We start from the raw sequence: 25195 nt of genomic DNA on the forward strand, positions 1-25195 counted from the left end.
ACTTTGAAATCAGCCGAACAAATGCTGAAATGGCCATTTTGGGGTGAAATGTGGCAGAATTGGTGTCAGCCCTGAGGCGTTAGAGCCCCGTGATACCGCACAACAGAACGAGGTCCAAACAGGCACTTTTTTATTGTTGGTCGCGACGCAGAGACTCCAGAGTGTCACAGCACCCTTAATGCCTCAAAAACGCGTGAAAAACGAGCATTTTCCTGTAAAACATCAGCCCTGCAGGTTTAGCATTGCTTAGGATTCAGGGTTGGTTTTCCTTGCCCACAGAACAATCAGGATTGTAGGGACAGAAGCCACATTTCTAGACAGGGGGGAAAAAGCGCCGTTATTCCTAAATTCCATTGTTTAATGCCTTGAACGTGGAGCTTTGCCTGGAAGCAGGAACCCAGCCTTGGAGTGAAGCTTTTCTGGACACCAAATTCCCCCCAGACGGCCGCCCTCGCTCTTGAGTTTTCCAAAAAAAAAAAACCTCAGAAATACTCCTGTAAATTTCCCAATTTACAGGAATATTTCCCTCACTGCTCCCCTCACCTCTAAAAAGCCACTTGGGTTTTTTGGGAATAAAAATCCTTAATTCTCCTCAAATCCCATGCTGCTGGGAGGCAGCCGAGCCAGCCCGGCTTCCCCAGGAACACATTTTTCCAAATTTCTTCTCTCTTTCACCGCTTTCCCTCCCAGCCTTCCAAATACCTGCTGGTTTTTGCCTTTTTAAGCAAATAAACCCAGTTCCTGCCACTCCTCATCTGCTTCCCACAGGGTTCCCACACCCGAAGGGTCAGGATTTGGGAGGAAAACAGCTGAAAATCGAGGAGTGAGAGAGAATTTGCCCCCAACACGAACATTCTGAGCAGAAATAAAACCAAATCCACCCTGAAACCTGCACAGGGAGCAGAAAAAAACTGAATTAATCCAGAATGAGCATCAGGAGCTGCAGGACATGTGCTGGAATGGCTGTAAGTGGAACAAGGTCTGGTGATTATTCCCTGAATTATTCCCACTCGTCCCAAACAGGGAGGATTTGCCTCTTTTTAGCTTCATTTGATCATTTCTGTTGAGCTTTACTGTTACTTTTTTTAGCTTTGTTTTTACCTTTCCCTTCATTTTTCTGCCTTTCCCTTCCCCTTTCTAGTTTTACATTTTCCTTCATTTTTTGGGCTTCAATTTTCCCTTCCACTCCTCTGGAGTCCACTGATCAGCTGCACTAAAAAACGAGGGGGGAAAAGGGGAAAACTTAGGGAGTTTTAAAAAGAAAAATCAAGAGAAATTAAGAGACAGGGAAGCTCTGCCCGGAGGCGTCAGAGAAACTGAAACGCGCCCCCAAAAATTCACTGGAAAAGCTCCAAATAACCGGAACCGAAAACATCCCGGAAAAGCAAAATATACAAAAGCCCCCAAAGGATTGGATAATTCCATACAAACGTTTCCCCCAGACGATACAAAACCCGGAGGTGGCAGGGAATTGGGATAAAAAGAAGCCAAAGGGATCCCTCAGCACCAAATTCCTGGAGCCAGGTGAGCGCTGGAAGGGGGAAAGGTGGGACCCCCCCCAGCCTCTGGGAGCTGGGAATTGTCCCCCAAAGCCTCAGAGCATTTATTTTAAGTCCTTTTTTTAAACAAATGAGCCCTAAAAGAGCCCAGCTGCTGGTGGTGGCTCTGCTTGTGTGGCTGCACAGGGTCTGAGGGTTAATTCTGTTACACTTCAGTTTCGAGTTAATTACATTTTAGAGTTAACTGACCCCTTTTCCACACCAAAAAAAAAAACAAACAAAATAAAATCCCTTTTTCCCCCCCCCCTCCTGGCTGGAGGCAGGTGTTGTTGGCTGCCACTGGCTTTGCTAAAATCACCTGGAATGAAACCAAAACCCCCTCCCCAGGTCCACCCACACCCCCTCCCCAAAACCCCTCACGCAGGTGGAGCATTTGGGAAGCTGGGGAAGGGTTTGCCCTAAAGTGACAAATTTGGGGGGGACCAGATGCGCATTTTGGGGGGGGAATCTGTGGAAGCTGCAGGTGCAAGAGCTGGACAGAGCCTCGAGCCCCAAATTCTGCTGGTGGCCCCCTCGTTCCCCACCACCCTCACCCCTCGCACTGGCTACAGAAGCAATAATTAGCTTATTCCTAAAAGAATTCATTAATTAGGGCCCAGAGCAGGGCCCTGGGGTGTCAACAAAGGGCAGCGAGGGATGGGAAGCGATTCCAGCCCGTCCCAGCTCTCCAGGCAGGAATGCACAACCATAATTCAATATTTTAGGGGGGGGCCACAAGGAGAACACCCCACGAGGAGCTGCCTGAACCTCCCGGCTCGTTCCTGCACCACCAGATCCCCCCCAGGCTGACTCCAGAAGGGTTCACTGGGACCAAAATCAGATCAAACACGATTGAACTCACTCTGGAATCGCTGACCCTCCCCAGAAATTGGGGGGGTTTTACCCCAGGAGCGGCACTGGCACAGGGGAGGCCCTGAGTCCCGTTAGCGGCGCCAAGCTCGTCATCGTTTACCCGCGCGAGGATTTAAGGCCGAGTCATCGAAAATCCGCATTTCACCCGTCCACCCACGCCCGCCAGGGGTGGTCCAAGGTCCACGGAGGCCAATCCCACGTGGGACAGGCGGCACTGGGCGCCCTAGGCCTCGGGCTGGGCCTTGTTGGTCTTCTTGAGCAGCTTCCTCAGGTCCTGGGACATGAAGTAGGGCTTTTCCGCCGAGCCGTCGTTGCGCTCCAGGTCTTCCACTGCAAAGAGAGACCCCCGGCCCCGCGGCGGGGGGCAGGCGTGGGGTTGGTGTGCTGGGATCCTCTGACAACGGCTCCCAGGTTCAACAAAGCCTCTGGGCTCATCCTGGGTCGCCAGGGGTTTTTCTCTCTCTTTCTGATACAGCAAATCTGGGAATGGCCCGCAGAGGTTGAGAAGAAAGAGGAAATTTGGGGGTTTTGGTTCTCGAGGGGGGGAAAAGTTGAACAGAGCCAAGGGTAGGAGGGAGCCCTTAAATCTTCCCAGCAGCTCTGGAGCCAATGCAAAGCAATTCCCAACAAGGCTGGAAAATCCCAGCCGTGGAAAAACAACACCCCAAAACCAAACAAAGCCACAAAGCTCCGGGCTCACCAAGCCCAGGGGATGTCTTGAGAGGGATTTGGATCCTTCTGGGATGGAAATGGGAGCGTCAACACCAGGGCTTTGTCCTGGGAGCTGTGGCTGAGCCACAAGAGCTGTTTTTTTTTAAAATCTTGATAATTTCTGGGCTTTCTGGAGGAGAAATCTCAAACCCCTCCCCATGGCTGGAGTGAAACCCTTCAAGTCCCCGTGGCCACCAAGTTCCAATGGCCACCAGTGACAGCTCCTGCGATGGCTGGGACAGCGGGCAGGGACAAGCTGGGCTAAAGCAGCAAAGCTCTGCAACCTCGCCCGGAATCCTTCAAAACTCCACGGTTTGCATAGAGACGGGGGTGAGGAAAAGGGTGAGAAAACCGCAAGGAAAAGGGGGTGAGGAAAGGGCGAAGAAGAAGTTCCGCCGCTCTCGGCTGAAGCAGAGGCAGAGGAAACGCCCCGAGATCGGTCTGGGGTGGCGGAACCCGCCCGGCCCATCCCGCCAAGCCCCGTCCCTCCGTGCTGGAGCCCTCGTGCGGGAACGAGGATCCCTGCCCCAGGACCACGAGGAGCTCTGCCCCAGGACCACGAGGAGCTCTGCCCCAGGACCACGAGGATCTCTGCCTCAGGACCACGAGGAGCTCTGCCTCAGGACAAGGATCTCTGCCTCAGGACCACGAGGAGCTCTGCCTCAGGACCACGAGGAGCCCTGCCCCAGGACCACGAGGATCTCTGCCTCAGGACCACGAGGAGCCCTGCCCCAGGACAAGGATCCCTGCCTCAGGACCATGAGGAGCTCTGCCTCAGGACCACGAGGATCCCTGCCCCAGGACCACGAGGATCTCTGCCTCAGGACCACGAGGAGCCCTGCCCCAGGACCACGAGGATCTCTGCCTCAGGACGAGGATCCCTGCCTCAGGACGAGGATCCCTGCCTCAGGACCATGAGGATCTCTGCCTCAGGACCACGAGGATCCCTGCCCCAGGACCACGAGGATCCCTGCCCCAGGACCACGAGGATCTCTGCCTCAGGACCACGAGGATCCCTGCCCCAGGACCACGAGGATCTCTGCCTTAGGACCACGAGGAGCTCTGCCTCAGGACCACAAGGAGCTCTGCCTCAGGACGAAGATCCCTGCCTCAGGACCACGAGGATCTCTGCCTCAGGACGAAGATCCCTGCCTCAGGACCACGAGGATCTCCAGGCACCGCCGCGGGCGCTACCGGGAGCCCCCGAACCGGCTCCGGGTGGGTTCTGTTGGCACAGGAACGCGGAACTTTTGGGCAGGAAGGTAGGTTGGACACCACTGGGCACTGAGGGTCGGCACCCGCCGCCCCTCGAAGGACTTCCAGGGGACAACAGTGACGCCGCGGGAGTCGCTGCTGGGGCCAGGGGGCCGGGAGGGTCCCGCGGCAGCCTAGCCTTGGCTATCGGCGCTTTTGGAAGGTTCTAGGTGCCCCTTCAGCAGGATCTCGCTGAGCTCAGGGGACATGTAGTAAGGCCTCTCCGGAGATCCATCGTTTCTCTCCAGATCTTCGCCTTTTCCAGCCCCAGGAAGAAGCGGCCGTGAAGGGGGGAGAGTGCGAAAAGCAGTGGAGGAGCCAGGGAGAGACAGGGCGGAGGCGGAGGATGGAGAACGTGTGGCCAGAGACACGGGAGGGGTGGAAAAGAAGGGAAAGAGGGAGGAAAAAAAGGGAAATCGAGGTTAGCTGTAGTTAATTCCACCGAGCCCAAAGCACCAAAACAGAGGGAGAGATGCAGGAGCCCACGGACAGGCTGGGGGTCTCTGCTGGAGCAGGCAGGGGAGAGCGGGTGAGAACGCAGGTGAGGAGTCAGGAGAGGAGAAAGCAGGAGAAAACCACACGGAGGGACCCCGGGACCGGGAGCAAAGCCCCAAACTGGACTGAGCCTGACGGGAGAGGGGGTTTTTGCTGATACTCACAGAAGCAGAGGAAGAGGGTGTCCACGCACATGCCATATACGCTGAAGAACCCGTGGGCAATGAGGTAGGAGCCCACGATCACCGTCTGCAAGAGACGCCACACGCTGATGCCACAGGGAGCCTGGAATCCCCTCCAGGAGCAGCAGGAGGAGGAAAGTGCTGAATCCCACATTCCCCAGAGGAAGGAGGAGAAGTGAAAACAGGGCAGGACTGTTCGGAGCAGCCCGAGTGGGGACAAAAGGCCTCAGCCACCACTGGACGGAGGCCAAAGCGGGCAGCGCAGGCCGGGCGCGGCGCCAACCGCCACCAACAAAGGGCCCATTGCGCCAGGGGCCGGGAAAACACCTCCAACAAAGGAGCCCCTTGAGGCACCGGCTGCGGGGAGGGCCTGGTGTGTGGGGCGTCGCTGTCCTCTCCTCCTGGAGTCACCCCAAAGAGAAAGGGCAGCTCACCAGAATCGGGACCCAGTAGTAATTGAGCGGCGGCGCCGTGTCCTGGACCAGCTTTATCCGCTGGGTGAAGAAGAAGAAGGCGAGGATTCCTGGCAGAGCAAAGGGATGGACAAGGGTGGGTAAGGCGGAAAGGAAAATCACCCCAGCTTCATGGGAGGGGTGATTGGAGTGGAGCACAACCAGCGACAGCAGCCGGATGCCTCGAGGAGAAACTTGCAGAACCCAGCACTTACCCACGCTTCCCACGATGAGGAGCTTCCCGAGGAAGAAGAGGAAATCCGTGACTTTATCCAGCACAGCCACCCTGCACACAAAAGAGGGACGAGCCTCTGCATGTGCTCCCCGCTCCGAGCTCCCACAGAAGCAGCCGAGGCGCGTACGGCGTGGGGTGATTTCCCCAGATCTCACCTGATGATGTTCCTCATCAGCAGGAAGAACGCGTTCCGGGCCGAGGTGCAGAAGTTGGTGCCGTAGATGGCGATCTGGGGGGCGGGAAAAACCCACCGCAGAGGAGGGAGAAACGGGGCTGCACTGAGTCCACCACCCAGGGGAGGGTGCAAATCCCACCCTGCACGGGCTTCCTCATCCGCTGCGGGGTCAGGCATCGCAGAGACCCAGAGCTGAATAAACCCCACCCGCAGAAGGTCCTCCCCAAAGCCAACGGGATGTGGCTGAGGTCAAGATTTTTCAGCCAAAAAGCTGAAAAACGCCTCAAACCTCTGTGTCCCCACAGCATCAGGAGCCACAATTCCCAGGGAAATCTCCGAGCGGGCCCACGGCAGCCCCTTGGAGGGAGCTGGTTTAGGGCGACTCTCACCATGATGTAGGCGTTCCTGTTGAGGAACTTGATGAATTTCTCCAGGCACCAGAAGCAGCACTTGAGGCAGCTCAGGAGGAACTTGGCAAACTTGTTCTCGGCGGCTGTGGGGCGCAGGGAGAGGGGTCAGCACCAGAGCCAGAGGGCTCGGATCTCCCCGCAGCCACGCCAAGGTCCCTGGTGCGACCTTGCTGCCACAGGATCCCCACCCAAGCCCTGTTCTCAGCCCCCTGGGCACCCAGCGTGAGGCCCAGACCGCTCTTCCCTCTGGCTGTTGATGTTTCCCAAGGCACGGCACAGAATGAATTCCCTGGCACCAGGGCGGGCTGGCCGAGCCCCCTGGCTCCAGCAAACACCTCACAGCACCATGGAACGGTCTGGGGTTGGAAGGGGCCCTACAGCTCCTCCCACCCCACCCTCCCACCACAGGCCAGCCCCGCTCCTCTCCCCATTGCCAGCCCTGGTACCTTTCAGCCGGTGGTCCAGGTACTCCAGGACCACCCTGATGACCTGCACGATGGCCAGGACCAGTGAGCCGAAGGCCAGCGAGCCGGTGTGGTACCTAGGGATGCACCACCCCGGTTACAGAGGCACAGCCTCGCAGGCAGAGCTGCTGGCCGCCCTCACGGCGACACACGGACGCACCGGAGCGCGCGGCCGAAGGCGGAGAAGAGCGGGAAGGCCGGCATGTCGTCGGGCTTCTTGAAGGCCCAGTAGTAGGAGGCGAAGGCGCCCGCCAGCGTCACCTGGCCCAGCGCGATGACGAAGTTGGCGAGCCAGAAGAACATGAAGACGTTGAAGAACTGCAGCACGATGAGGTACTTGTGGTAGGCGGTCTCGCCGCCGTAGAACGCGAAGAGGCACTGGGCGTCGGGGCACAGCTTGGTGACGTTGCTGGTGTTGAAGGTCTGCAGAGGACACGGGGCGCTGCGGGTCAACACAGGGCGAGCCCCGTGGTCTCAGCTCTGAGAGGTTCCGGGCTTCCTGAGGCGCTCACCTCGGGCTTGCAGGTCTGCCCAGAGAAGGGGCACGCGGACTCGTTGAACACCTTGTAGACAGCCTCGTTGGAGGTGGACAGGAAGCTGAGGGTCACCGTCAAGGAAAGGTCGTTTTCCAAACCCAGCCCCGAATCCAAACCAGGCTCCGCTTGGCTCTCGCCAAGGTCCCGCTGCTGCTCTTCCACCCCAAGGTTTGTTTTGGGTTAAACCTCAGAGATCTGAGGCGGATGCGCCATCAGATCCTGCTCCATGCTCAGGGAGACACCGGACTTGTGGGAACGGGGATGCAGGGAACAGGAAGAGGGTGAGGAAGAGGGTGAGGAAGAGGAAAGGATACACAGCAGTGCTGGCCCAGTAGGCGATGCAGAGGCACAGCAAGAAGAAGGTGCACAAGGGGAACAGCAGCGACGACATGACGTGGCCGATGGCCCTGTGAGAAGATGGTTAAACCCCAGTTAAACCCCGGTTAAACCTTGGTTAAATCTCAGTTAAACCCCGGTTAAACCCCAGTTAAACCCCGGAGCGATGGGCGCCAGCGGCCCTGGGGACAGGGACAGCCAGACCTGCTGGCCTCCTTGATGAGCGCGATGGCGATGAGGATCCTCTTGCGCAGGAAGATGAGCAGCAGGACGATCACCAGCTCCAGCACGCACAGGATGATCACTGGGCAGGGGAAGGGAGCGTCAGGGCCACCTTCACCTTCCCCCGCCGAAATCTCCTCCCAGGAACACCCAGCAAAGTCCCTCTTTCTCATGGTTACAGCCCAAAAACCTGCTGTGACCTCCCCTTCCCGTGCCCCGTAGGGTCCCATCCCAATCCCCAACTCCCGGACGCTTACTGAACGCCAGCCACGTCTGCCGCAGGTGCAGGTAGACACGGAGGTCAGTCTGGAAGCCCAGGTCAGTCAGGGACACATCTGACCCCGCTTCTCCTTTTAACTTGGCGTATTCCATGTAACAGTGGAAGATTCCTGCGGCAAAAAGCGGAAAATTGAGAGAGGCGGAGCTGGAGACGCCGGCCAGGGAGGAAGGAGACACCCGGCGTGTGAAATCCTGCAGGGCAAACCCCGCTGGAAATGGGGGAAAGGAGACCGGGGAAAAGCCAGGGAGAGGCTCCCAGCCCGCTGCTCACCGTATCCCAGCACCAGGATCACCATCACGATCATCACCCACACCATGATCCCGGCCAGGAAGCGCAGCAGGACGATGAAGATGAGGCTGGCCGCCATGGCAATGACGAGGCCTCTGCGGGAGGAAGGCCGGCAGGCGCGTGTCACCACCCTCCCGGCGTCCCCCGGGCGCCAGAACCACGGCGGGGACGGGCAGGGGAGGCGCCACTGCTCCGTGGAAATCTCGTGGGGGGATTGTGAAATACTGGAAACGGCCGAGTTTTGCCCCCCGTGCTCACATGATGATCCAGTACCAGGACACCGTGTAATCCTCGAAGATCTTCATGGCCAGCTGCCGGGTCTCCAGCACCACGTTGGCTTTCCTGCGAGGACACGGGAAACGCCGATGGAGGGGGAGCCCGGGGGGGACCCCAAAACCACGGAAATTCAACAATTGTGCACAGCAAATTCCCCAGAGCCATCCACGCTCTGCCTCCTCTGCCACCCCTGCTCCCACCGTGGGGTTCTGGTGCAGGATTCCTGGCAAACACCTCAATCAGGCGAAGCAGCGCTAACGAAGAGGCTCCTTAACGAGGGGCCCGGGACTCACTTGGCCCCTTCCAGCAGCTCGGTGACGTTCCTGTGGTTCCCCCAGCCGTCCTCGTAGGTCGTCTTGTTGCCCACCATGATGACGCCCTTCTTGGCCTGGATGGCCGGGAAGCATCTCCGTGCCACTGGTGGGACAGAGGGGCGCAGCTCAGCTGGGGAAAACGGGAACCCCGAACCCCCACAGAACCCCCAAACAGCCTCTGGAAAAATCCCAGCGAGTCGTTAACGAGCTCCTCGCTAATTACGGACGTACGTGGGGTGCTGGGAATGAGCATGGCCGGACACTCCTTGTCCTTCAGCACATTGATGGCGGCCTGGCAAGGGGGACAGCGAGCCGGACATCAGCACCTGGGGCAGGAATCACCCCACAACCCCAGAACCCCAACACCCCACACCTTCTGCGGGCCCTTGTACTCGGGGGTGCAGAAATTCCGGTAATATTCCAGCGAGGCGGCGTTCCCGGAGGCCGTCAGGTACGTCAGGTACCGGTCTGGGCATTTGCTGACGCAGATCTGCAGGGCAGGGGCACACGGGGAGGGGGCTCAGGCCCCACAGAACCTGGGGGGGGAACTGTCCCCGAGGGGGCCGGGGCCGTACCTGCGTGGTCGGGCACTGGAACTCCAGCAGCACCAGCGGGCTCGCGCACTTGACGATGTCAAAGTAAAAAAGGAAAGGTTTTTTCCTGCAAAACAAACCAAAAAACCGCCCAGGTTTGGGGAAACCCCCCCGCCACGCTCCTCCCCTGAAGGAATTCGGGGTCTCTCGGCACTCACTCGTTGGGGGTCCCCTGCTGCCCGCAGAACTGCCCGCGGCTGTCCGTGGGGTGAAGCACCTTGCGGGGGTCCCCGTGGGTCCAGGCTGGGGGGCACAGGACAGTGAGGCCGTGGTCACCCCCCCCCCCTGCAGCCCCCAGACCCCAGAGACCCCCAGGACGTACCCACGACGCCGACCACGACGTAGCCCACGATGGCCAGGACCAGCAGGACGCAGCAGATGATGTCAGTGCAGCCCCTGCAGCGGGGACAGCCAGGGTGGGGACACTGGGGACACTGGGGACGGACACTGGGACTGGGGACACTGGGATTGGGGACAGCCAGGGTGGGGACACTGGGACTGGGGACACTGGGGACAGCCAGGGTGGGGACACTGGGACTGGGGACACTGGGGACACTGGGGACACTGGGATTGGGGACACTGGGACTGGGGACAGCCAGGGTGGGGACACTGGGGACACTGGGGACGGACACTGGGACTGGGGACAGACACTGGGACTGGGGACACTGGGGACACTGGGGACACTGGGACTGGGGACACTGGGGACACTGGGACTGGGGACACTGGGACTGGGGACAGCCAGGGTGGGGACACTGGGGACGGACACTGGGACTGGGGACAGACACTGGGACTGGGGACAGCCAGGGTGGGGACACCGGGGACACTGGGGACACTGGGGACGGACACTGGGACTGGGGACAGACACTGGGACTGGGGACACTGAGGACACTGGGGACACTGGGACTGGGGACAGCCAGGGTGGGGACACTGGGGACACTGGGACTGGGGACAGCCAGGGTGGGGACACTGGGACTGGGGACAGCCAGGGTGGGGACACTGGGGACACTGGGGACACCACTGGGACTGGGGACACTGGGACTGGGGACACTGGGACTGGGGACGGACACTGGGACTGGGGACAGCCAGGGTGGGGACACTGGGATTGGGGACAGACACTGGAATTGGGGATCCTGGGTTTGGGGACATTGGTTTTGGGGACCCTGGGTTTGGAGACTCTGAGTTTGGGGACTCTGGATCTGGGGACCCTGGATTTTGGGACATTGGGTTTGGAGACCCTGGATTTAGAGATCCTGGACTTGAGGACCCTGAACTTGGGGACCCTGGATTTAGGGATACTGGACTTGGGGACCCTGGATTTTGGGACTCTGGACACTGGGATCCTGAACTTGAGGACCCTGGACTTGGGGACCTTTGGGGCTCTCCTCACCTGTCATAAATGGGACCTTTGAAAGTCGGGTCATATTTCTGTGGCGTTCCTGTGGGGAAGAACAGGAATAGCAATGAGGGATGGCAGGCCCGGGAGGAAGGCACTCCTCATCCTCCTCGCCCCACAGCCAAGGAGCCAAAAAAAACCCCTCGGGATCAGCAAAACCAGGAAAACATCTGCGGATCCGCTTCCCGAGCTGGGAAACAACGACTCCCTCTGAAGAAAACTCATTTCCCACAGGTGGCTCTGCCCAGGAACGCCCCCGAGCCGCCGCAAAGAGGCCCCGAACTCCCACGGAAACCCCGAATTCCAGAGAGCACCGGGGGCACAGCGGGCCCGGGGGGGCACCGGGGGTCCCGCCGAGCCCCGGGGCAGCCCCGGCCCCGCCGCAGCCCCCGTGGCGCCGCCGCCGCTGCTCCGCTTTTATTTTTAGGGTGGGAACGGAGCCAGCGTGGGAGCGGCGCGGGCCGGGGGGGGCCGGGGGTTGAGGGTGGATTTTGGGGGGGTCGCAGCAGCCCCGAGACAGGGAAATGTGGGGGTGTTTTTGGGGGGGGTCACCCCAAAAAGCGTTTCTGGTGCCGGGAGCGCGTTTGCTTTGGGATATTTGGGGGGGGGGGAATCTCCTCTCTGCAAAGCGCCCCGAAGAACCAGAACCGGCGGCAGCGATCCCGGGACGGCGCCGCGGTGACGCCCCAGAACCGCCGGAGCCGGTTTGTCCCGGTTTGTCCCGGTTTGTCCCGGTCTGTCCCGGCCGTCGGGCCGGTTCTGCGGCCGCCGGGCAGGGCGGCCCCAAACCCGCGGCCCCAAACGCCCCAAAACCCGAGCCCCCCCCTCCCAACCCTCCCCAGCCCCCCAAAATCCGGGGCGCGGCCGCTTTTGCTTTCGCTTTGCTTCGCCTCTTCCAGCGCCGTTTTCCGCCCATTTCGGGTTTGTTTTCCGCCTTTCCCCGCGGCCCTTTGACCCCTTCCGCGCCAAACCGACCGCAGGAAACCCCCAAAGGCGCCCCCAAACCGCTCTGGAGCCCCAAAAACGCCCCCGACCCGCAGCGGGCGGTGCCCCCGACCCGCCGGGAACCGCGCACGGAGCCCCCCGAGCCTGGGGGAGCCCCCCCAAAGCCTCCCCCGAGCCCCGGCCGCGCTTTGAGCCCCCAGAGGTGCCCCCGAGCCCCGGTACCGTGTTTGCCGTAGTAGTTGTCCCCGTGTCCCCCCATCCCGGCGAGCGCCCCGAGCCCCGGACCCGCCGCCGCTCCCGCTCCCGTTCCCGTCCGTGCCGGGCCGGGCTGGGCTGGGCTGGGCTGAGGTGACCCCGCCTCCGTCAGGGCCACCCCAAAATCCGCCCTCCGGGGCACGGACGTGGCCCAAACCCCGCCCCGGAGAGCGCCGGCTGCGCGGGGCACCGGGGGGGAAAACCGGGGGGAACCGGGGACAGCGGGCACCGACACCCGGGAGAACCGGGGGGAACCGGGGACAGCGGGCACCGGCACCGGGGAGAACCGAGCCCGGAACCGGGGGAACCGGGGACAGCGGGCACGGGCACCGGGGGGAACGGGCTGTGGCACCGGGGAGAAAGGGGACAGCGGGCACCGGCACCGGGAGGAACCGGGGAGAGCGGGCACCGGCACCGGGGGGCACCGGGGAGAACCGACCCCTGCACCGGGGGGAACCGGGGGGCACCGGCTCCGTCTCCGGGTGGCACCGGGGGGAACCCGGGGGTTACCGCGGGATTCCGGCACCAGGAGCAACCGCGGAGCCCCGGTACCGGTACCGGGCAGCCGAGCCCAGCGCAGAGGTTGGGAACGGGCGGGCAATGCCCGGTTCGTGCCGGGAAAGGGCAGGCGGGCGGTGCCGGCGCCGTCCCCGCCCCGGTTCTGTTTGGGTCGATCAATCACCGGCAGCAGCGGCGGCAGCGGCGGCGGCGGGATCCCGGCGCCCATAGGCCGCCGGTGATGTCAGGGCTGGGGGGGCCCCCCCGCGCACAGCGAACAAAGGGCGGCCCGGGGGGAGCCCCCGCCCGGGAATAACGGGGGGACGCGGCCGGTCCCGCCCGGCCCGGGGGCTCCGAGCCCCCCCGGAGCCGCCCCGGCTGCGCCCCCAAACCGTGCGGGGCTCCCCTGCCCGTCCCTGCCGCCGCCTCCTTCGGGGGTCCCAAACACGGGGATCCCAAACACGAGGGTCCCAAACACGGGGGTCCCCAAACACGGGGGGTCCCAAATACAGAGGGGTCCCAAACGCGGGGGTCCCAAACACGGGGGTCCCCAACGCGGGGGTCCCAAACGCGGGGGTCCCAAACACGGGGGTCCCCAAACACGGGGGTCCCAAACGCGGGGGTCCCAAACACGGGGGTCCCCAAACACGGGGGTCCCAAACGCGGGGGTCCCAAACACGGGGGTCCCAAACGCGGGGGTCCCAAACACGGGGGTCCCAAACACGGGGGTCGCAAACGCGGGGGTCCCAAACACGGGGGTCCCCAAACACGGGGGTCCCAAACACGGGGGTCCCCAACGCGGGGGTCCCAAACACGGGGGTCCCAAACACGGGGGTCCCCAACGCGGGGGTCCCAAACACGGGGGGGGGTCCCAAACACGGGGGTCGCAAACGCGGGGGTCCCAAACACGAGGGGTCCCAAATGCGGGGGTCCCAAACACGGGGGGTCCCTGAACCTGCGTGTCCTCAAACTTGGGGGGGTCCTCAAACCCCCAAAACCAGCGGGATCCCCAAGACTCAAGGGTCTAAAGCCCCTCTGGATCCCCAAATCTGGGCTTTTTCATACCCGCGGGTCCCCAAACCCGAGGGGTCCCGAGCCGGGGGTCTCCAAAACCCTGAGGGTGCCCAAAATCTGGGATTTCCCAGACACGGGGGTCCCAAACCCGGGGGTCTCAAACCTGGGGGTCCCAGAGCCGGGGGTTCGGGGCAGCCCCGGGATGGACGGGGGGGATGCTCGGTACCGTAATCGCCGTTCTGGGCAGCCCCGGGATGGGCGGGGGGGATGCTCGGTACCGCAATCGCCGTTCGGGGCAGCCCCGGGATGGACAGGGGGGATGCTCGGTACCGTAATCGCCGTTCGGGTCCCTCCTGCCCGCGGGCCGGTCCATGGCGGCGGCTCCCCCGGTACCCCCGGTACCCCCGGTGCCCCGGGGCTGTGGCTGCGGGCGGGCGGGGCGGCTCCGGGCCCGGCCCTCAGCACCGATCCGCCCTCGGGGCCGGGCCCGGGGCCGTCCCGCCCCGCCCGGGGCTCGGCGGGACCGGAGGATGCGGGGGGGGGGGTCTGGGGGTGCAAGGACCCCCGAGCGGGGTCTGGGGGCTTGGGGGGCCGCGCAGAGTGGGGAATGTTGGGGTACAGAGACCCCCGGAGGGGTCTGGGGGTGCGGGGACCCCCTCAGAGGGGCTTGGGGGCACCTTTGGGGGTTCAGTGCGACCCCGCCGTGGGGGCTCCGGGGGTCTGGGGGTGCAGGGACCCCCAGAGTGGGGAATCTGATGGTTTGGGGGGGGTGTGGAGACCCCTCATGGGGGGCACAGGGGGTCTGGGGGTGCAGGGACCCCCAGAGTGGGGAATACCAGAGTCAGGGGCTGCGGAGACCCCCAAAGAGGGAGAATTTGGGGGTGCAGGGACCCCTCCCCAGGGTGGGGCACATCCAGGGGTCCCAAACCCACACCCCCCCCCACTTTGAACCGTCTCAGGGTCCCACCCACGCCCCCCACCCCAAACCTGTGGGGTCGGGCTGGGGGTGGCCGAAGCCCCCATGGAGTGGCCGAGCCCGGGGGTCCCCCCGAGCACCGGGGTGCGACCCCCGCCCCGCGGGGGGGGGGGGAGCGGGGCTGGGCCGTCCCCTTTAAGGCCCCGCGCGGCCCTGGGCGCAGCCGCTCACCTGGGCAGGTGACGGTGCCGGAGGTGACGGTGCCGCGCGGGCGCCATGGCCGCCTCCGCCCTCTTCATCCTGGACCTCAAGGGCAAGGTGAGACCCCCGCCCGCGCCCCAAACCCCCCGGGGCACACCCGAGCGTCCCCTCTGTCCCTGAGGGTCACCCAAGGTCACGGCGGTGACCCCGTGACCCCCAGGATTTGGGGAGGGGTTGGGGGGGTTGATCCATGTGTGACCCCCCCCAACCCTCCCAAACCCTGCCGGGGTCACCGGGGTGGGGGACACCCGAGTGTCCCTGAGGGTCACCCAAGGTCACGGCGGTGACCCCGTGACCCCGAGGTTTGGGGTGAGCGGTTTTGGGGAGGGGGTGTCCCCATTCCTAACCCATCCATCGCCCCCCCAGCCGCTGATCAGCCGCAGCTACAAAGGGGACGTGGGGCTGGGGGACATCGAGCACTTCATGGGGGCCCTGCTGCAGCGCGAGGAGGAGGGGACGCTCACGCCCGTGCTCACCCACGGCCCCGTGCACTTCCTGTGGATCAAACACGCCAACCTCTACCGTATCCTTCGGGGGGACCCCTCCCCAAATCCCCCCCGGGACCCCCACCCAGCCCCGGGAACCCCTCCGGTGCCGCCCCCTCCCCGCTTTTTCCTTAACGCCCGCAGTGGTGGCCACCACCAAGAAGAACGGCAACGCCTCCTTGGTCTTCTCCTTCCTCTACAAGGTGGTGGAGGTGAGCCGGGGGTCTGGGGGGGTGAGGACCACCCTAATTCAGGGTGGGGGGGTTTGACAGAGCCGCTGGGGGTGTCCCCCCGTCCCCCCCAGGTGTTCTGTGAGTATTTCAAGGAGCTGGAGGAGGAGAGCATCCGCGACAACTTCGTCATCGTCTACGAGCTGCTGGACGAGCTGATGGACTTTGGCTTCCCGCAGACCACGGACAGCAAGATCCTGCAGGAGTGAGGATGAGGAGGGGTCTGGGGGGGCAGCAGGACCCCCCTGCAGAGCCCCCTGCCACCCCTGACCCCTCCCCAGGTACATCACCCAGGAGGGGAACAAGCTGGAGACGGGCAAGTCGAGGGTGCCCACCACGGTGACCAACGCCGTGTCCTGGCGCTCCGAGGGGCTGCGCTACAAGAAGAACGAGGTGTTCATCGACGTCATCGAGGCCGTCAACCTGCTGGTCAGGGGGCATGGGGGGCATGGGGGGCATGGGGGGCACAGGGGGACATGGGGGGCACGGGGGGACATGGGGGACATGGGGGCACAGGGGGACATGGGGGGCACAGGGGGACATGGGAGTGTGCCACAAGAACGAGGTGTTCATCGACGTCATCGAGGCCGTCAACCTGCTGGTCAGGGGGCATGGGGGGCATGGGGGGCACAGGGGGGACATGGGGGGCACAGGGGGGACATGGGGGGCACGGGGGGACATGGGGGACATGGGGGGCACAGGGGGACACGGGAGTGTGCCACAAGAACGAGGTGTTCATCGACGTCATCGAGGCCGTCAACCTGCTGGTCAGGGGGCACGGGGGGACAAGGAGAGAGACCAGGGTGGGAAAGGGGATTGGGGTTGGGTAGAGATGGGGTTGGGGTGGGATGTGATGGGGATTGGGGTAGGAACGGGGACAGGGGTGGGAAGGGGATGAGGACTGGGGGGAAAAGGGAGCAGGACTGGGGAGGAAAGGAGATGGGGATTGGGGTGGGATAGGGATGGGGATTGGGGTGGGAAAGGGATGAAGATTGGGATGGGGATGGGGATTGGGGTAGGAAAGACAGAGGGATTGGGGTGGGAAAGAGAACAGGATTGGGGTGAGGATTGAGGTAGGAATGAGGATTGGGGTTGGATAGGGATGAGGATTGGGGCGGGAATGAGGATTGGGGCGGGAATGAGGATTGGGGCGGGATGTGTTGGGTTTTGGGGCAGGATGTGTTGGGTATTGGGGCGGGATGTGCTGGGCACTGGAGCAGGATGTGCTGAGGATTGGGGTGGGATGTGTTGGGTTTTGGGGCAGGATCTGCTGGGTTTTGGGGCAGGATCTGGTGGGTTTTGGGGCAGGATGTGTTGGGTTTTTGGGGCAGGACATGCTGGGCCCTGGGGCAGGATGTGTTGGGTTTTGGGCCAGGACGTGCTGGGTTTTGGGGCAGGACGTGCTGGCCATGCAGAAGGCGATGCCGCCAGGGCCGGTCACGCGCACAGGGGCGGCGAGCGCGGGGCCGATGCCCAGGCCAGAGGCGGGGCCAGTCCCAGCAGGCCGTGCTGTGCCCGCAGGTGAGCGCCAGCGGCAGCGTGGTGCTCAGCGAGGTCGTGGGCACCATCAAGCTCAAGGTTTTCCTCTCGGGGATGCCGGAGCTGCGCCTGGGCCTCAACGACCGCGTCCTCTTCGAGCTGACGGGCCGTGAGTGCGGGGCTGGGCTGGGCTGGGCTGGGGGGCTCAGCCCTGACCCCCCTGATCCTCCTGAGCCCCTCCTGAGCCCCTGCTCCATCCCAGGGGGCAAGAACAAATCGGTGGAGCTGGAGGACGTGAAGTTCCACCAGTGCGTCCGCCTGTCCCGCTTCGACAACGACCGCACCATCTCCTTCATCCCCCCCGACGGCGACTTCGAGCTCATGTCCTACCGCCTGCACACCCAGGTCAGGGGGGCTCCTGTGGGGCTGGGACCCCCGCCTGGGGGCTCCTGTGGGGCTGGGACCCCGGCCTGGGGGCACCTGTGGGGCTGGGACCCCCGGCAGGGGCACCTGTGGGGCTGGGACCCCGGCCTGGGAGCACCTGTGGGGCTGGGACCCCCACCTGGGGGCTGCAAACCCAGTCTGGGAGGGCTGGGACCCCCATATAGGGCTGCAAACCCAGTCTGGGGGTTCAGGGCCACACTCTGAGGGGCTGGGACCCTTCCCCATGGGATTGTGAGGTTGTGACCCCTGTCCGTATGTCCGGCACCTCTGTCCCTGTGGCAAGGACCCCTCCTGGGGTGATGGGGACACCTGGGGGGACACCTGGGACCCCTCCTGGGGTGATGGGGACACCTGGGGGGACACCTGGGACCCCTCCTGGGGTGATGGGGACACCTGGAGACCCCTCCTGGGGTGATGGGGACACCCGGGGACCCCCAGGTGACTCCAGGGGTGACCCCCGTGCCCTCCCCAGGTGAAGCCGCTCATCTGGATCGAGTCCATCATCGAGAAGTTCTCGCACAGCCGCGTGGAGATCATGGTCAAGGTGAGCCCGGGTGTCCCCCCCTGCCCCTCAGGGACCCCCACCCGGCCCCTGTGACCCCCGTGTGTCCCCACAGGCCAAGGGCCAGTTCAAGAAGCAGTCGGTGGCCAACGGCGTGGAGATCTCGGTGCCGGTGCCCAGCGACGCCGACTCGCCCAAGTTCAAGACCACGGTGGGGTCGGCCCGGTACCTGCCCGAGAGGAACGTGGTCATCTGGAGCATCAAATCCTTCCCTGTGAGGAGCCTGCCCTGGGGTGTCCCCACTGTGCCCCAAATCCTGCCCTGGGGTGTCCCTGAAATCCTGGCCTGGGGTGTCCCCACTGTGCCCCAAATCCTGCCCTGGGGTGTCCCCAAAATCCTGTCCCAGGGTGTCCCCACTGTGCCCCAAATCCTGCCCTGGGGTGTCCCCACTGTCCCTGAAATCTTGGCCTGGGGTCCCCCCTGTGCCCCAATCCCGGGGTGTCCCCACTGTCCCCCAAATCCTGCCCCGGGGTGTCCCCACTGTCCCCCAAATCCTGCCCTGGGGTGTCCCCACTGTGCCCCAAATCCTGGCCTGGGCTTTCCCCACTGTCCCTGAAATCCTGGCCTGGGGTCCCCCCTGTCCCCCAGCCCCTGTCCTGCATGTCCCCCCTGTCCCCCAGCCCCTATTCCAGCCTCTCTCCCCGTCCCCGTGTCCCCCCCAGTTCGGGGGTGGCTCTGGGGGTCCCCAGCGTTTCTGTGGGGCGGCAGGGGGGGGAAGGAGCACCTGATGCGGGCTCACTTCGGGCTGCCCAGCGTGGAGAAGGAGGAGGAGGAGGGGCGGCCGCCCATCGCCGTGCGCTTCGAGATCCCCTACTTCACCGTCTCGGGCATCCAGGTGCCCCGGGGGGCTCCCGAGGGGTCCCGGGGGGCTCCCGAGGGGTCCCGGGGGGTTTAGGGACAGCAACTGGGACGGCAGTGGGGTCTCCGTGGGGTTTGGGGTCCCTGGGAGGGAGCCTGGGGCATTTGGGGGTGGGACAGGCGGGGTCCGGGGGTCTGGGGTCTCCAGGAGGGGATCCTGGGAGGTTTGGGGGTGGGACAGGCGGGGTCTGGGGTCTCCAGGAGGGGATCCTGGGGGATGTGGGCAGAGGGTGGGGGGGCTCCGGGGGGGCTTTTTGGGGTGGGGGTGACTCCCCAGGTGCCCCCCCAGGTGCGGTACATGAAGATCATCGAGAAGAGCGGGTACCAGGCGCTGCCCTGGGTGCGCTACATCACCCAGAGCGGGGGTGAGTCGGGACCCCCGGGACCCCCAAATCCTCCCAGGACCCCCAAACCCCCCTGGGACCCCCAAATACCCCCTGAGACCCACAAATACCCCCGGGACCCCCAGCCCTGGCCCCCCAGCTCACCTCCTGTCTCTGTCTTGCAGATTACCAGATCCGCACCAGCTGAGGGGGGGGGTCTCCCATGGACCCCCATGGACCCCTCCCCATCTCCAGTTCCCCCCCCACGCCCACCCCGCTGCTCTGCCCCAATAAAGATGGAGCTGAGACGCCGTCCCGCGGCTCTGGGGGTGTTGGGGGGTCTCGAGTGGAAACGGAGCGGGGGGTGCCGGTCCCAGTTTGGGGGTCCCGGGTGAGAGGCGCGCGGTGGACCCCACCCGCTTCTTTGGGCGCCGTTGCCCTTTTAAGAGCGGGAAGGGGCGGGGCTGCCCGGCGCAGGGAGGGGCGGGGCGTCTTCGTCACGTGGCGGCGGATCCGGAAGTGGCGGGCGGTCACGTGGGCGGCCATGGCGGAGCCCGAGCTCCGCGTGAATGCGGCGTTCGCGGAGCGCTACGGGCGGTACCGGCGGCGGGAGGAGCTGCAGCGCCGTGAGACACCGGGAACGGGGCTGGGAACGGGGCTGGGAACCGGGGGAACCGGGAACGGGGCTGGGACCGGGCGGTACCGGCAGCGGGAGGAGCTGCAGCGCCGTGAGACACCGGGAACGGGGAAAACGGGACCGGGAACCGAGCTCGGGAGAGGGGAGAACGGGACCGGGGACGGGACCCGCGATCGGGGGAAACCGGTGCCCCCGGTGCTGAGCGTTCCCGGTGCCGGTTTCCCCTCGGTGTCGGTTTGGTCCCGGCACCCCCGGTGCCCGTTTCCCGCCGGTGCTGAGCGCTGCCGGTACCCCCGGCAGTGCGGGACCGTTACGGGGACACCGCGGACAGCGGCGACAGCTCCAGCTCCGAGTCCAGCGGGGACGATGTGGTGAGCGCGGGGACGGGGGGCGGATCCCGGTGCCCGTGACCCCTCCGTGACCCCCCCCCGGTGACCCCCCCGGTGCCCCGGCAGGCCCTGGACCCCCGTGAGGAGCGGGAGTTTTACCGGACGCTGGCGCTGCTCAAGACGCGGGACCCCCGCATTTACCGGGAGGACACCACGTTCTACACCCGCCACGGTACCGGGGCCGGGGGGGTCCCGAACCCGGGGCAGGGGGGGCCCAAAACCGCCCCGAGCTCACCCTGAGCCCCCCCAGAGTCCGAGGAGGATGAGGAGGATGAGGATGAGGAGGATGAGGAGGAAGAGCGGGCGGCCCGGCCGATGTTCCTGAAGGATTATGAGAGGAAGGTGGTGCTGGAGCACGAGGGGGTGAGTGAGGGGGGGAATTGGGGAGGGGGATTTGGGGGGTCCTGAGCCCCCCCCGGGCTGCCCTGACCTTCCTCCCCCCGCAGCAAATACGTGGATGAGGAGGATGAGGAGGATGAGGAGGCGGCGGCCAAGCGGAGGAAGGTGAGGGGGGAGAGGTCTGACCCCCCCAAAATTCCATTTTCCTCCCCAAATTCCCATTTCCTTCCCCCAAATTCCCATTTCCCTCCCCAAATTCCCATTTCCCTCCCCAAATTCCCATTTCCCTTCCCCAAAATCCCATTTTTCTCCGAAATTCCCATTTCCCTCCCTAAAATGCCATTTTTTTTCCCCAAATTCCCATTTTCCCCCCAAAATCCCATTTTTCCTGAAAATTCACATTTCCCCCCCCAAAATCCCATTTCCCTCCCCAAATTCCCATTTCCCCCCCCAAATTCCCATTTCCCTCCCTAAAATCCCATTTTTTTCCCCAAAATCCCATTTCCCTCCCCCAAATTCCCATTTTCCCCCCCAAAATCCCATTTTTTTCCCAAAATTCCCATTTTTCCCCCCAAATTCCCCTTTCCCCCCCCAGGCCGAAGCCTCCCCCAGCTACGCCGAGGACCAGCGGGCGCTCAAGGAGAGGTGAGGGGGGGTCCCTGGGGTTTTTGGGGGGGATCCCTGGGATTTTTGGGGGGCTCTTGAATTTTTTGGGGGTCTCTGAGGTTTTTGGGGGGTGTCCCTGGGATTTTTGGGGAGGGGTCTCTGAGGTTTTTTTGGGGTTTCTGAGGTTTTTTTTGGGGTTTCTGAGGTTTTTTTGGGGGTTTCTGAGGTTTTTGGGGGTTTCTGAGGTTTTTTGGGATCCCTGGATTTTTGGGGTCTCTGGGATTTTTTGGGGGGGGGGGTCTCGGCACGCGGGGGTGACCCTGGACCCCTCCCCTTCCCCCCCCCGCAGTTTCAGAGCCTTCGTGGCCGAGAGCGAGGAAGAGGAGGAGGAGGAGGAAGGGGGGGGCGGGGCCCTGCTGCGGCCCCGGGTGCGGAGCCGGGAGGAGAAGGTGAGGGGGGGCTGGGGGGGGTCCAGGGGGGTTTTCGGGGTCCTGGGGGGGGCGGTTGGGGGTCCTGGGTGGGTCCTGGGGGGGGAGTTTGGGGGTCCTGGGGGGGAATTTGGGGGGGCCCAGGGGGGTTTTGGGGGTTCCTGGAGATTTTGGGGGGTGCTGGGGGGGGGATCCCAGGGAGGTTTGGGGGTTCTGGGGGGGGGTCTCAAGGCAGTTTTTGGGGTCTCTCAGTGCCCCCCATGTCCCCCCCAGGCCAGCAGTACCTGGGGGGGTTTGGGGTCTCAGGGGGTGCTGTGGGTCCCGGTTTGGGGGGGTTTTGGGGGGGTTTTTGGGGGTCTCTCACTCCCCCTTTGCCCCCCCAGGCCGAGGGGGATCCTGGGTGGGTTTGGGGGGCATTTTTGGGGGCTTTTTGGGGGGGTTTTGGGGGGGTTTTGGGGTCTCTCCTCCCCCCTTTGCCCCCCAGGCCGAGGGATCCTGGGTGGGTTTGGGGGGGGGTTTTTGGGGAGGTTTTTGGGGGAGGTTTTTGGGGTCTCTCACTCCCCGTTCCCCCCAGCCGAGGAGGAGCTGCAGTACCTGGGGGGGGTTTTTGGGGGGGGTTTTGGGGGGGTTTTTGGGGGTCTCTCACTCCCCCTTTGCCCCCCAGGCCGAGGAGGAGCAGCAGTACCTGCAATGGCTGCGGGGCCAGGCCGAGCCCCCCCCGGAGCCCCTGCAGGACCTGGTGAGGGCTGGGGATGGGGCTGGGGGCTCTGGGGATGGGGCTGGGGGCTTTGGAGAGGGGCTGGGGGCTCTGGGGATGGGCTGGGGGCTCTGGGGAGGCTCTGGGGGCTCTGGGGATGGGGCTGGGGGCTGTGGAGAGGGGCTGGGGGCTCTGTTCAGTGTCTGGGGGCTCTGGGGAGGGTCTGGGGGCTCTGGGGATGGGGCTGGGGGCTCTGGGGGCTTTGGGGAGGCTCTGGGGGCTCTGTTGAGGGATTGGGGGCTCCTTTGAGGCTCTGGGGGCTCTGGGGCTGGGTCTGAGGGGGGGTCCTGCGGGTGACCCCCGCCCCGTTTCCCCCCAGGAGCCCCTGCAGAGGTTCTGGTCGGACCCGGGGCTGGAGCCGGGCGAGCGCTTCCTGCGGGATTACCCTGCTGGGGCAACGGCTTCGGGAGGAGGAGGAGGAGGAGGAGGAGCGGGGAGAGGAAGGGTGAGCGGGACCCCCCAGGGCACCCCCGGACCCCCTCAGGGCACCCCCAGAGCTCTCAGGGCACCCCCAGACCCCTCAGGGCACCCCCAGACCCCTCAGAGCACCCCCAGACCCCTCAGGGCACCCCCAGACCCCTCTGAGCACCCCCAGACCCATCCGAGCACCCCCAGACCCCTTTAGGGCACCCCCAGACCCCTCAGGGCACCCCCAGACCCATGTGAGCACCCCCCAGACCCTTTAGGGCACCCTCAAAGCACCCCCAGACCCCTCTGAGCACCCCTCAGACCCTTTAGGGCACCCTCAAAGCACCCCCAGACCCCTCAGGGCACCCTCAGACCCCTCAGGGCCCCCTCAGGGCACCCCCAGACCCCTTTAGGGCACCCTCAAAGCACCCCCAGACCCCTCAGAGCACCCCCAGACCCTTTAGAGCTCCCCCCCAGACCATCCCCACCCTCCCTGGGATGAGGGGCAGCAGCTCCTGCAGCAGCCACAGGACTCAGAGTGGGGACCCCCAATGACCCCCCCAGACCCCAATGACCCCCCTGACCCCTGTGTGACCCCCCCATGACCCCTGTGACCCCCCCCCTGACCCCTGTGCCCCCCAGCCTGGCCCTGGAGGACTCCTCAGACGAGGGGGAGCAGTTCCTGCAGCGCCAGCAGGACTTCGAGCGCCGCCACAACTTCCGCTTCGAGGAGCCGGGGGCGGCCAGGTGGGCCGAAATCGGGGCTGGGGGGCGAAATTTGGGGCTGGGGGGGTGAAAATTGGGGTCGGGGGGGTGAAAACTGGGGGTGGAGGGGATTCACAGGGTGGAATTTGGGGGGAAGTTCGGGGGTCTCTCCTCTATTTCCCCCACCACGAATCCTGGCGTTCCCACTGCGCGCTCCTGTTTTGGGGGGCAGATTTTGGGGGGTAATTCTGGGTGTCTCTGATTTTGGGGGCAACCCCGGGGGTCCCTGACCCCTTTCCCTGGGGGTCCCTGATTTTGGGGGTAATTCTGGGGGTCCCTGACCCCTTTCTCTGAGTGGGGCAGATTCTGGGGGTAATTCTGGGGGGTCCCTGATTTTGGGGGTAATCCTGGGGGGTCCCTGATTTTTGGGGATAGTTTTGGGGGTCCCTGACCCTTTTCCCTGGGTGGTTGATTTTGGGATTTTAGGGCTCCCTGACCCCTTTCTCTGAGTGGGGCAGATTCTGGGGGTAATTCTGGGTGTCCCTGATTTTGGGGATAATTCCGGGGGTCCCCGATTTTGGGGAAGTTCTGGGGCTCCCTAACCCCTTTCCCTGGGGGGGTCCCTGATTTTGGGGGGCACCCCCCGGGGGTCCCCGATTTTGGGGGTAATTCTGGGGGTCCCTGACCCCTTTCCCTGGGGGTCCCGATTTTGGGGGTAATTCTGGGGCTCCCAGATTTTGGGGGTGGTTCTGGGGGTCCCTGACCCCTTTCCCTGGGTGGTTGATTTTGGGATTTTGGGGGTAATTCTGGGGGCTCCCTGATTTTGGGGGTAATTCTGGGGGTCCCCCGATTTTGGGGCACCCCAGAGGGTCCCTGACCCCTTTATTTTCCCCCCTCCCCAGCTCCAGAGCTTCCCCCCGCTCCATCCCCTCCTCGGTCCGGCGCCGGGACGAGCGGCGCAAGGAGCGGCGGAGCAGCTCCCGCGAGAGGAAGAGGAAGGTGAGGGTGGGGAGGAAGGTCCGGGGGGGGTCCCGAGCCGCCCACCGGCCCCCCCCTGAGCCGTCTGTGCCCCCCCAGGAGCGGGCCCGGCGCAGGGAGGAGCTGAAGCAGCTCAAGAACCTCAAGCGCGAGGAGCTCAGGGCGCGCCTGGCGCGGATCAGGGAGGCCTCGGGCTCGGGAGCCTTCGGCCTCAGCCTCGCCCTCCTCCAGGAGGATTTCGATCCCGCCCGCCACGATCAGCTCATGGCCGTGGGTGACCCCCCAGAACCCCCAAAACTTCACTCTGAGCCCCAAAACACACCCAAAACCCCACTCTGAGCCCCCCAAAACCCGGCTCTGAGCCCCCAAAACCCAGCTCTGAGCCCCCAAAACACCCCCAAAATCCCACTCTGAACCCCAAAACCTGGCTCTGAGCCCCAAAATTCCCCCCAAAACACCCCCAAAATCCCACTCTGAACCCCAAAAACCCGGCTCTGAGCCCCAAAATCCCCCCCAAACCCGGCTCTGAGCCCCCCCAATACACCCCAAAATCCCACTCTGAACCCCAAACCCCCCAGAGCCCCCAAACCCAGCTCTGAGCCCCAAAACACCCCCAAAATCCCACTCTGAGCCCCAAAACCTGGCTCTGAG

At 64.2% G+C, this 25195-nt stretch overlaps 3 protein-coding genes across 6 annotated transcripts; 2 read left to right on the forward strand and 1 right to left on the reverse strand.

Annotated features, from left to right (window-relative positions):
• Positions 1-113: 113 nt before the first annotated feature.
• On the reverse strand, positions 114-14189 carry SLC44A2 (solute carrier family 44 member 2 (CTL2 blood group)). Of its 4 annotated transcripts, none has more exons than XR_011677393.1 (23): positions 14070-14189; positions 11022-11070; positions 9957-10030; positions 9793-9877; positions 9617-9701; positions 9415-9531; positions 9273-9333; positions 9021-9144; positions 8710-8793; positions 8434-8546; positions 8141-8272; positions 7866-7965; positions 7640-7732; positions 7302-7386; positions 6950-7212; positions 6772-6866; positions 6305-6408; positions 5896-5969; positions 5721-5791; positions 5488-5576; positions 5036-5120; positions 4275-4632; positions 114-3740 (listed from the first exon to the last, which is right to left on the reverse strand). XR_011677393.1 is itself a non-coding variant. In XM_071418925.1 (22 exons), the coding sequence occupies exons 1-22, from the start codon at positions 14110-14112 to the stop codon at positions 2635-2637; spliced, it is 2133 nt and encodes a 710-aa protein (XP_071275026.1). In that variant the 5' UTR covers positions 14113-14189; the 3' UTR covers positions 114-2634. The 4 variants fall into 4 exon arrangements, 2 of the variants coding, with proteins under 2 accessions (XP_071275026.1, XP_071275027.1); XR_011677394.1 differs by lacking the exon at positions 14070-14189 and adding an exon at positions 12195-12352; XM_071418925.1 differs by lacking the exon at positions 4275-4632 and having other exon boundaries at positions 114-2741.
• Positions 14190-14539: 350 nt separating this feature from the next.
• AP1M2 (adaptor related protein complex 1 subunit mu 2) lies at positions 14540-19610 on the forward strand. The gene is made up of 12 exons (XM_071418924.1): positions 14540-14973; positions 15283-15439; positions 15546-15613; positions 15706-15836; positions 15913-16060; positions 17153-17279; positions 17373-17515; positions 18027-18098; positions 18172-18341; positions 18825-18951; positions 19264-19339; positions 19483-19610. The coding sequence occupies exons 1-12, from the start codon at positions 14932-14934 to the stop codon at positions 19503-19505; spliced, it is 1284 nt and encodes a 427-aa protein (XP_071275025.1). The 5' UTR covers positions 14540-14931; the 3' UTR covers positions 19506-19610.
• Positions 19611-19811: 201 nt separating this feature from the next.
• KRI1 (KRI1 homolog) lies at positions 19812-24898 on the forward strand. The gene is given in 13 exon segments (XM_071418986.1): positions 19812-19923; positions 20235-20305; positions 20390-20495; positions 20574-20684; positions 20769-20827; positions 21258-21307; positions 21618-21717; positions 22361-22435; positions 22773-22838; positions 22840-22898; positions 23504-23608; positions 24469-24565; positions 24644-24898. Coding segments are annotated over 13 exon segments (1221 nt in total). The 5' UTR covers positions 19812-19841; the 3' UTR covers positions 24884-24898.
• Positions 24899-25195: the final 297 nt, after the last annotated feature.

The sequence above is a fragment of the Agelaius tricolor genome, unplaced genomic scaffold (genome assembly GCF_023055355.1).
Source record: "Agelaius tricolor isolate 1412-34295 unplaced genomic scaffold, bAgeTri1.0.p SCAF_97, whole genome shotgun sequence".
Taxonomy (NCBI): domain Eukaryota; kingdom Metazoa; phylum Chordata; class Aves; order Passeriformes; family Icteridae; genus Agelaius; species Agelaius tricolor.

What these genes read in the sequence shown, in the direction of transcription:
- SLC44A2 (XM_071418925.1), bottom strand. Translation starts at nt 14,112, where the DNA reads ATGGACCGGCCCGCGGGCAGGAGGGACCCGAACGGCGATTACG. An exon ending in GATCCTGGTGCTGGGATACG is followed by an intron (nt 8,273 to 8,433) that starts GTGAGCAGCGGG and finishes TTTTTGCCGCAG; the next exon opens with GAATCTTCCACTGTTACATG. An exon ending in GCCTTCGGCCGCGCGCTCCG is followed by an intron (nt 6,867 to 6,949) that starts GTGCGTCCGTGT and finishes GTGCATCCCTAG; the next exon opens with GTACCACACCGGCTCGCTGG.
- AP1M2 (XM_071418924.1), top strand. Translation starts at nt 14,932, where the DNA reads ATGGCCGCCTCCGCCCTCTTCATCCTGGACCTCAAGGGCAAG. An exon ending in TCCTCTACAAGGTGGTGGAG is followed by an intron (nt 15,614 to 15,705) that starts GTGAGCCGGGGG and finishes CGTCCCCCCCAG; the next exon opens with GTGTTCTGTGAGTATTTCAA. An exon ending in TCACCGTCTCGGGCATCCAG is followed by an intron (nt 18,952 to 19,263) that starts GTGCCCCGGGGG and finishes GTGCCCCCCCAG; the next exon opens with GTGCGGTACATGAAGATCAT.